General features: G+C 35.1%; 1 protein-coding gene across 1 annotated transcript; it reads right to left on the bottom strand.

The window, feature by feature from the left end:
- Nucleotides 1-257: 257 nt before the first annotated feature.
- Nucleotides 258-3,262, bottom strand: LOC111403849 (ras-related protein RABA4d-like). The gene is made up of 2 exons (XM_023032481.1): nt 2,702-3,262; nt 258-928 (listed from the first exon to the last, which is right to left on the bottom strand). The coding sequence occupies exons 1-2, from the start codon at nt 2,926-2,928 to the stop codon at nt 481-483; spliced, it is 675 nt and encodes a 224-aa protein (XP_022888249.1). The 5' UTR covers nt 2,929-3,262; the 3' UTR covers nt 258-480.
- Between the last annotated feature and the right edge of the window lie 6,316 nt (nt 3,263-9,578).

The following is a 9,578-nucleotide window of genomic DNA, read 5'->3' on the forward strand; positions in this document are numbered from 1 at the left end:
AACCATGGCAAACAATAATCCTGTTAAACTTTCTGAATCCATTATTTGTGCTGTCACTTGCGATTAATATACCACCTAAGTCGATACATTATGCATATGTGGACAATAAACTTAAAGCACGATAAAGAAATTATAGTTCCAGTCACTTTGAAATAACAGAAAAAATTTAACAAGTATTTTGAAAAATCTTGCATGCTCATCAAAGGCAATTGTGAGACTATGCTGCAGTTGTACTATAGTCACTTGGCATTACTTTGAAATTATGAAATCTAAATTTAACTTCAGAAGCATACATCAATGAGCTGTATATGTGCTGAGCACAACCATTTACTGATATGCATTTCATTCTAAAATGTAATAATAGTGCTCTACTTTTTACGAAACCGTCATATAATAAAACAAGGTTATTGTATTCTTTAATAGAGTGAAGTATTAAAAAGGGCAGTGCGAGGAAATAACTCGACAGTCACAGAGAGAAAATCATGAGGTCATGCAGCAGCCAGCTTTTCTTGCATTAGGGTCAGAATCTTGACCAGGAACAATGATTCTAGTACCCTTCAGAGATGCGGACTTCGCATAATCCAATCTGTCACTGGCAGTAAGGGACTTCTTGTTTATGATCTGGTATATTTCTATCAGAATGGTCATAAATGCGCTTTCAACATTAGTCTCCTCGAGCGCTGATGTCTCCATAAAGTATAAATTCTCTTTTTCAGCGAACTCTTGGGCATCTTCAGTTGGAACTGCTCGAAGAGTCCCTAAGTCACACTTGTTGCCGATCAGCATTACAACAATGTTCTTATCCGCATGTCCCCTGAGTTCCTCTAGCCAACTAGCCATGTGATCAAAGGATTGAAGTTTCGTCATGTCATAGACCAACATAGCACCAACTGCACCTCGGTAATAGGCACTTGTTACTGCTCGGTACCTGAAACATAAGATCAAATGTCAAATAAATCTAAAATTCATGGTGAATCACAAATTCCATCTTGCAATGATTCTACTCGGAAGTAAGCAGTGAGATCTTTCAAACAGCTACTCATGCTAATAGTGAATTCAAATAGACGTTGGCTCCGGTCTGCCCATCAATTAGAAGAGTGGCATTTAAATATATGCTGTGATACTAACCAATCAACAGTAGCACCGCTCTGTTCCAACTGATCTGCACCACCCAAAAACTCTAAAAATATACCCAAATTTTTACCAGTGCAGTATTGTGGATCGTGTCACATCAGGATGGATCATGGAACCAGGAAAAACACATAATGCATTTTTAAGCATATCACAGCCACAATTACCTTGTCTCTTCAGCCATCAGAGATTTCTTATGAACTTGGGGTCTTTAAAGATTATACAAACACAATCATTAATATTAACTATAGGTAAAAAGCAAGGAACCTGCAAAATAATATCCCAAAGGTAGAGACACATACAAGTAATTTGTTCCATTCCAATCATTCATGACCTTTCCTGCAGAACTAATTCTGATATTGGGGCAGCCAAAGAAAAAGGAGGCTGTCATTATTGGGATAAGACTGGAATTTTGTGGTTTATTTCTATTCTTCAAATTCATGTTTCGCCATTTCTGTCCATGACAATTGATCAAAGAGCTATTGAGTGCTTTTTTCCAATTTAAATATTGGACAGAATTAACCTTAGTGAATACAGACTTATAGTCTTGCTTAGCGTAACATAGTTTCAGCTATTACTAACTCTATCCCAACCTTTATATAATACAAACTATATGGAGTATAAAGAGATGTTCTGGTTGACCGTGCCTAGCAGTATTCATCTAATTTTACATCGGACGTAGAAATGCCTCGCTTGTAATAAAGTATCTCTTTAATAGTTATAGTGAGAATATAGGGCAGTGTCAAGATTCGAGAAAGAAAAATTGGAGCAACGCACTGCCAGGCTTCCCATTCAACATCCAACAGTAGTGGCAAACACTGACTGCATGTTCGATACGCAGGCTTGAGCCCCATTTTGTGTAAAAAATGAGTTTTGTAATAGTGATTGTTTTGAATAATGTGTGATTAAAGAGTTAGAATAATTTTTGTACAAGTTATTTTAATGAAAAATGTGTGCTTGAAAATGAGTTTGGGAAAAAATAAGGCTGCAGTTGGTTTGGCGTTTTAGGGCCATTTTTCGTTTTCCGTTTTTGAAAACTCGAAAAACGCGTTTAGTCCATCGTTTTCGAAAATGCAAAATGCATTCTCGAAAATGAGTTAAAATTTATAACTGAAAACGTAAAACGACTTTTTATCATTTTGAGTGTTTTCAGTTATAAATTCCCAAAACGCGGAAAACGCCCCAAACTCGCCGTTTTTGGAGAAATAAAAATCTTTTTGAAACTGAAAATGAAAAATGGAAAAATAAACCAACCGCACCTTAAATTTTTAGAAAATGAGACTCAAATAGAGGGCAGTTTGATTGATGCATGGTAATAAAACGATATTAGAAAGTACAATGAACACTGTCTATCTCAATGTCATCTAATCCACTTTATTTGAGCACTTTCTTTACTAACTAATTAGCTCCATAACTGAACACCCCTTTGGACTGAAAATAAAACTGCAATGAAAATTGCACAAAAAAGTGACAATAAGAAGGTCAAAAGATTAACAAATTCCAGATAGCTAATTCAAAAAGAAGGTTAAAATATTACTGATTCGAGAAGAAGATGAAGGCAGGAACAAACCTCTCTTGGCCTGCAGTGTCCCAAATTTGGGCCTTGACCATTTTGTTATCAATAACAAGAGTCTTTGTCTGGAATTCAACCCCAATGGTAGCCTTCGATTCCAGATTGAATTCGTTTCTTGCAAACCTAGCCAGCAATTGGGATTTTCCCACTGCCGAATCTCCGATAAGTACAATCTTAAATACATAATCCATCTTCTGATTAAAAGCCCCATATAAATTAGACATTGCCAACACCCACTAAATCAAATGCTGTTATACACCTTCTTTTATCCAATCCTTCAAATATTCTGATTATCAGCATATAACTTCGGAATATCTGAACATTTTTGCCTTTAAATGGATCGAATGGGAAATCCAATGGTGTTAAATTTTCATGCATAACAGAGATTTACAAGAAAAGTCATGGGTAGGGTGAGATTTCACGTAGAAAAGAGAATGAGAATTAGGGTTTGTTAAAGGTTATCGATTTGAAGATTTGTTCATGGTAATTTTCGAATTGGAAATTCTGAAAGGAAGAGCATGAGAGAAATCAACGGCAAGTACGGGACCCATTAACCGTTTTTGTGTGCAAAATACCTTGACGTACAAATAGCTTTTTTCGTAAAAAATTTATTATTCTGGAGTGATCGGGGCCAACATGGCCTAGTTACGTTGTCATGGCTCGATATAAAATGTGTATCACGTGTGAAACACTGATGTGAAATCTATTTTATTCCATTTTATGGTAACATCTAGCTTGGTAAATGAACTTTTTATTTCATGCTATTTTTGAAAAAAAGCTCAAAAGGAAGTGATAATACTATAGTACACAGTTGTGCAAAAAAATAAAAAAATAAAATAAATAAAATAAATAAATATATAATAAATAAAAAATGAAAAGAGGATTTGCCTGTTGACAATATACAATAAATCCTACTTATCTACCTATGATTTTTACATTCTAAACTTACTAGCTTTAATGCTTAAATTGGGGTAAAAAGGGAAAATAGCAATTTGAGAATGAGATATTTAAATTGCATACGTTTTCCTTTAAAAAAAAGGATATTTATAGATTTCCCTTCAAACATTAGGACAGTTTTATTTTAAAAAACAAAAATAATAATAGATGGCTGCTCTTCATTGACTATCTTATTACAGATTCATAAATCTAGGATTTTAATTGTCTTATATTATGCTGGGTGAATCTATTGAGTGCTTTTCACCTCGCCCTCCTCATCCCTTTTTGTTCGGGAGGACATGAGGAATGTGCAGGCAATCACTATCATTGTACGTGTGCTAACGGGCTTTGTTTGCATTTTTCTAGGTTAGTAGCCCATAACTCTTTAATTAGGAACGTGTGGATGATGCGTGATCTAGCTCGTTTATCTTGGGATTCGATTTCTCTCAAGAAAATCTTTTACTTAATTGTACATTATTCCTCATCCTTATCTGACACCTTTCCTGCGATGTCTTAAGTCAATTCTCAGAGTGCATTTGGTAATTATGATTCTGGGAGTTTTAGTTCTAGAGGTGATACTTCTAATAACTCTTCTTCTTTTGTAGAAGTTTTGTATATTGATGCACCCCTTTATAGGGTTGTTGCCCATTTTGTTACAGATGTTAACCAAAACTTTTTGGCCAAATAGGAAGTTTTTGACCCAGGGTTGGGGTACGTGACAAGGAAGGTGAGCCCTCTAATGTGCTAGTTAACTTTAATGAGAGTGGTGAGAATGCTTTTAGAAAATTTTTGCAATATTTCTAAATAGGACATGGCTGAAATTAGGACCCATTTTAACATTCCCAATTATATATAGCTATTACGTCCTGGATAGTATCAAATGTCATATCGCCAATGCCTAGGTTGTATAGCTATATATACACGTTCGATAGATATAGGTTTAAGAGTCCCCTTTCATCACTTTTTTAGGAAGGTTATTTCCTCTTTAAACATGGCTCCTTCTCAGCTTGTTTTGAATAGATAAACTCAACTGGGCTAGGTATCTTTTGTTATGTGGATCTGCAGGCCTAAAGGGAGAATTTTTGTCGGATATGTTTCATTCAATGTACTATTCTATGCCATTAGGGAATACTATGAACCCTAAAAGGGGATATGATGTGACCCCATGTAACATGGACACTACGGAACCTACACAAGATTGATAGACAACCCATGAAAGCCAATTAATCCCGATTTTTGGATTCAACCCAAGTATTAATTGAATCAAGCAACCTTGGAAAACTATGCTTGAAAGACCTCTTGATTACAAAACTAAGAATTGCACCTGATGTTTGAACGCCACAAGATTACTTTCGATAAGTTAGAAATTGATCAAGGAAGAACAAAGAATTTGAAAGCAAGAAATTGCCTCTCTTCTAAGTCTCTCAATATGTTAAAAGTTGTGTTTACAATGAATAATGAGAAACATATTTATAGTAGTCTTAAACCCTAGAAAAAATGGAAAATAATACTAAAAGATTAAAAGAATTTTGCCTAAATTAGAATTCTAACAAAATATGGTAATTTCGTGGAAAAGCAAATTTTTGGTCTCGACACAATACCATGCGACCACATGGTTCAATAGCTTGTGGTCACACAAGCTAATTAATTTGCTTCCTTTGAATCTCTACTTCGCACCACGCGACTGCATGGTGTTTTTTATTGTGCGGTCACACAGTTCAGTTCCTTGATCCCATTTTTGTCCATGTGTATCGAGTTGATTCAATTGCTTTTAGCTTTCGACCCTAACATGAGACTTGCCCTATTTTACGGCAAGATCATCGTCTCATCAATTATTGATTGAATTAATAGCCCCATCGCTAGATTTACTCACTCTAAACATGTCATCAGTCCACCTTTGATAACCAACATGTCTTGTCTCGAACTCATCTCCGCTGGGCTTGGCTCTTAGATTACATCATCCACTCCCTCTTCAAAAGGATTCATCATCAAATCTATACCTGCATCAGAGAGAGAGAGAGAGAGAGAGAGAGAAAGAGAGAGAGATTAGACATATTAAATGTTGCTGAAATATTATACTCACCTGGGAGATCCAATTTGTATGCTTTGTCATTGATCTTCTCAACAACTTGAGATAGTCCATCTCCCCGTGGTTACAACTTTGATTTCCTTCACTCCAGAAAGCACTCCTTTCTAAAATGCACCCAAACCCAATCACATGGTTCGAATGTCAAGTTTTTCCTACCCTTGTTTGGTTGTGATGTAATGAGTTTGTTCTTGTTCTCGATCCACGTCCTAGCCTTCTTATGGAGTGACTTTACCAGTTCAGCCTTTCTTTTACCATCTAAACTACCATATTCATTCACAGGTAAAAGTGTTAAATCTAAAGGAGTTAGTAGATTAAAACCATGAACGATTTCAAATGGCGAGAGTGAAGTGTAGAGTAAACGACCTTGTTATATGCAAACTCTATGAAAGGTAACCACTTCTCCCAACTTTTCAAATTTTTACTGATCACAGTGCGCACAACTGAGTCATTGTCCTATTGACTAACTCGATTCGCCTATCGGTTTGTGGATGATAAGTTGTAGAAAATAGCAATTTCTTGCCTAACTTATCTTACAAAACCCACCTAAAATGACTCAAGAATTTGACATTCCTATCTGACACAATACTGTTAGGTACTCTATGTAAGCACACTATCTCCTTAAAGAACAAATCAGCAATGTGAGTGGCATCATCAATTTTATGACACTATATGAAATGTGCTATCGTGTTGAACCCATTTACCACTACGAAGATCGAATCCTGTCCATTCTTAGTCCTAGGTAAACCCAAAACAAAATCCATCGAAATATCAACCTACGGTTCACTAGGAGTAGGTAAAGGTGTGTATTGGGGTAAAACCTTAGACTTAGCCCGCTTACTATTTAGGCATTGAATACATCTCCGTTCAACGTTACTTTTCATCTTAGGCCAATAAATATATTCTCCTTACATTTCTAAGGTCTTTTGAACCCCAAAACCCCAAAATGCCCCATCAATCCCCTGCTATGTGCTTCTTTCACCAACAATTCCCGCATTGAACAATTAGAAATACATAGTTTATTTTCCTGAAACAAGTAACCTTCATGCCTAAAAAACTTATCAACAACACCTTTTGCACATAGTTTATGAGTGTCAAAAAGATTTAAGTCATTTTCATACAACTCCTTAATATGTTTAAAGTTAAGTAATTTAGCACTTAGTGAATTTAGCAAGACATACCTTCGCGATAAAGTATCTGCCACTACGTTGTCTTTACCTTGCTTGTACTGAACAACGTAGGAAAATGTTTCAATAAACTCCATCTATTTGGCATGCCTTTTGTTCATCTTCCCTTGGCCCCATATGTTCTTCAATAACTAATGGTCAGTATGTATCACAAAATCCTTGGGCCACAAATAATGCCTCTATGTCTCCAAGGCTCAGAGAAGCGAGTACAGCTCCTTGTCATAAACAGGGTAGTTAAGAGTAGCTCCATTCAGCTTTTCTTTGAAATAAGCTATCAACCTCTTATCCTGCATTAATACTGTTCCAATCCCTATTCCTAAGACATCACACTCAATCTTGAACGTTTTGTCAAAACTAAATAATTCTAAAACAAGTGCTTTACATAACTTATCTTTAATAGTATTAAATGCATGCTTCTGTTCATCACCCTAATAAAAACCTATGCTCTTTTTCACTACCTCAGTGAGTGGTGTGATGATTGTGCTAAAAGCTTTCACAAACTACCTCTAAAAGCTAGCCAACCTATGAAAACTCTTTACTTCAGTTATACTCTTAGGTGTAGGCCAATCTTTAATAACTTTTATTTTTTTTTCTTATTTACCTCTACCCCGTTGGCACTAACTACAAAATCTAGAAAAACAACATTTTTCATGTAAAAATTACATTTCTTAAAATTAGCGTAAAGTTGTTCTTTCCTTAATACCACTAGCATATTTCTTAAATACTCTCCATACTCATTTAGGCTTTTGCTATACACTAGAATGTCATCAAAATAAACAACGACAAATTTTCTTATTAAAACACGCAAAACATGATTCATTAAATGCATGAAAGTGCTCGGTGCATTAGTGAGTCCAAATGGCATTACCAACCACTCGTGTGGTCCATATTTGGTTTTAAATGCAATTTGTCACTCGTCACCTTCCCTCATTCGAATTTGATGGTTGATAAGTGTGTTTTTACATACTTATTCGAGCGACAAAATATGATTATTTCTTGATAAATATAGTGGAATATGGCTTAATTATATTAAATCTTGTTTTGTATGACTGTAATGATGGACATAACGGAAGTTAAGAGACAAGATGAGAAAAAGGACCAAAATGAAAGAAAATGAAAGTTCAGGGACTGAAGTACAAATTATCAAAAGTTGAACTAAATTGCGAATCGAGAATGCAAACGAGCTAACTATCAACTTGGGGTAATATGTGATGATCAAAGGAAGAAAATGAAGAAAAAGGACTAAGATGGAAAAGACTCAAAGTTCAGGGACCAAAGTGTAAATAAGCTGAGAGATGATCCGAAGGGAGAATCGAGGAATTGGATGAACCAAGTACTATTTCGATGCTATTTTGGATTGATGGAAATAGGAGAATCAGGAAAAGAGGTCAAAATAGGAGTAAATCAAGTTCAGGGACTAAATTGACAATACTACTATGCGACCACATAGTAGTAAACTCCATGTGGTCATATACACTATAGCAAGAAATTAAAGGAAGGCTTTTTGCTAAACTATGCAGTTGCATAGCTATAATTTGGGGGCGAATTCTGCAGTTTCATTTTCCTGTTAAAACTCTTATGAAACCTAGTTGGGACGTGATATATAAATCCTAAAACAAGCAAATTAAAGAGAGAATGCCTGGAGAAGGAAAATAACTCATATTGGAGAAGATTTTACACCACAATCACGAAGAGAAACGCGAAGGTCAACGGGATTACATGCCAAATCTCATATTGGTGATGTCATTTCTTAAAATTATCATGTATTTTGTAATTTTTTCCATGCTAGACTAGAAATTCTTGTACTAAGAGATCAATGAACCTTGTAATGTAATTTTGAATTCTTTTTTCTATATTTTTTACATTAAAACAGGTGTTGGATATTTTGAATAGTTTATATACATTTAATTTCTTCCGTAATTATTGGGCCCATAATTTTGTGAGTGTGGTGATCTATTTCTTGCATTTGAGAGAAGGGAAATACGTTCGACAAGATATAAATCATCGTAGAGTCCGATAGAGAATAGAAATATACCATTATGCTCTGCGTGAATCTTTAAGTGCTCTCAAAACTACATGCACTTGTGTATATTTACACTCGTCATAGAAATATAGTCTAGTGGTACATGAGAGTAGGTTCAATTTTGCTCGAGAGAGACTGTTGGACAGATTAAGAGCACTGGTTCTTCATAATTTCAACGTGTTGTCAAATTATAGAACTAGGGTTGAATTGAGCATTGTTTGGGGATTCGTGATCCTAGTGCGTTATACATTCATTGAATTCATCAATTTGCATTCCAAACATTCAATTTGAATTTTTAGTTCATCTAAGCATCAGTTTGCATTTTAGTTCATTTGGATCATACATATTTTCATATAAGGTTAAACTAAGGTTAATTCAAGTTATTATAATTATTGTTTGACAATTTGGTTTCAGTTAAGGCCAAGTTAGATAGAATTAAACTACTCAATATCAGTGGAACGACAATTGGACTCAAAATTTTCACTTTATTACTTGTCGCGAACCGTACACTTGCGGAATCAAATCGAAAGAATAATTTCGTGAACAAGTTTTTGGCGTCGTTGCTAGGAATTGAGTATTCGTGTAATCTTATTTACATTGGCTTAGATTCGAACGTTAATCTTTTTTTTTGTTATTTGATTT

The sequence above is a fragment of the Olea europaea genome, chromosome 11 (assembly GCF_002742605.1).
Source record: "Olea europaea var. sylvestris chromosome 11, O_europaea_v1, whole genome shotgun sequence".
Lineage (NCBI taxonomy): Eukaryota > Viridiplantae > Streptophyta > Magnoliopsida > Lamiales > Oleaceae > Olea > Olea europaea.

What these genes read in the sequence shown, in the direction of transcription:
- LOC111403849 (XM_023032481.1), bottom strand. Translation starts at nt 2,928, where the DNA reads ATGTCTAATTTATATGGGGCTTTTAATCAGAAGATGGATTATGTATTT. An exon ending in GACACTGCAGGCCAAGAGAG is followed by an intron (nt 929 to 2,701) that starts GTTTGTTCCTGC and finishes CTTATGTTTCAG; the next exon opens with GTACCGAGCAGTAACAAGTG.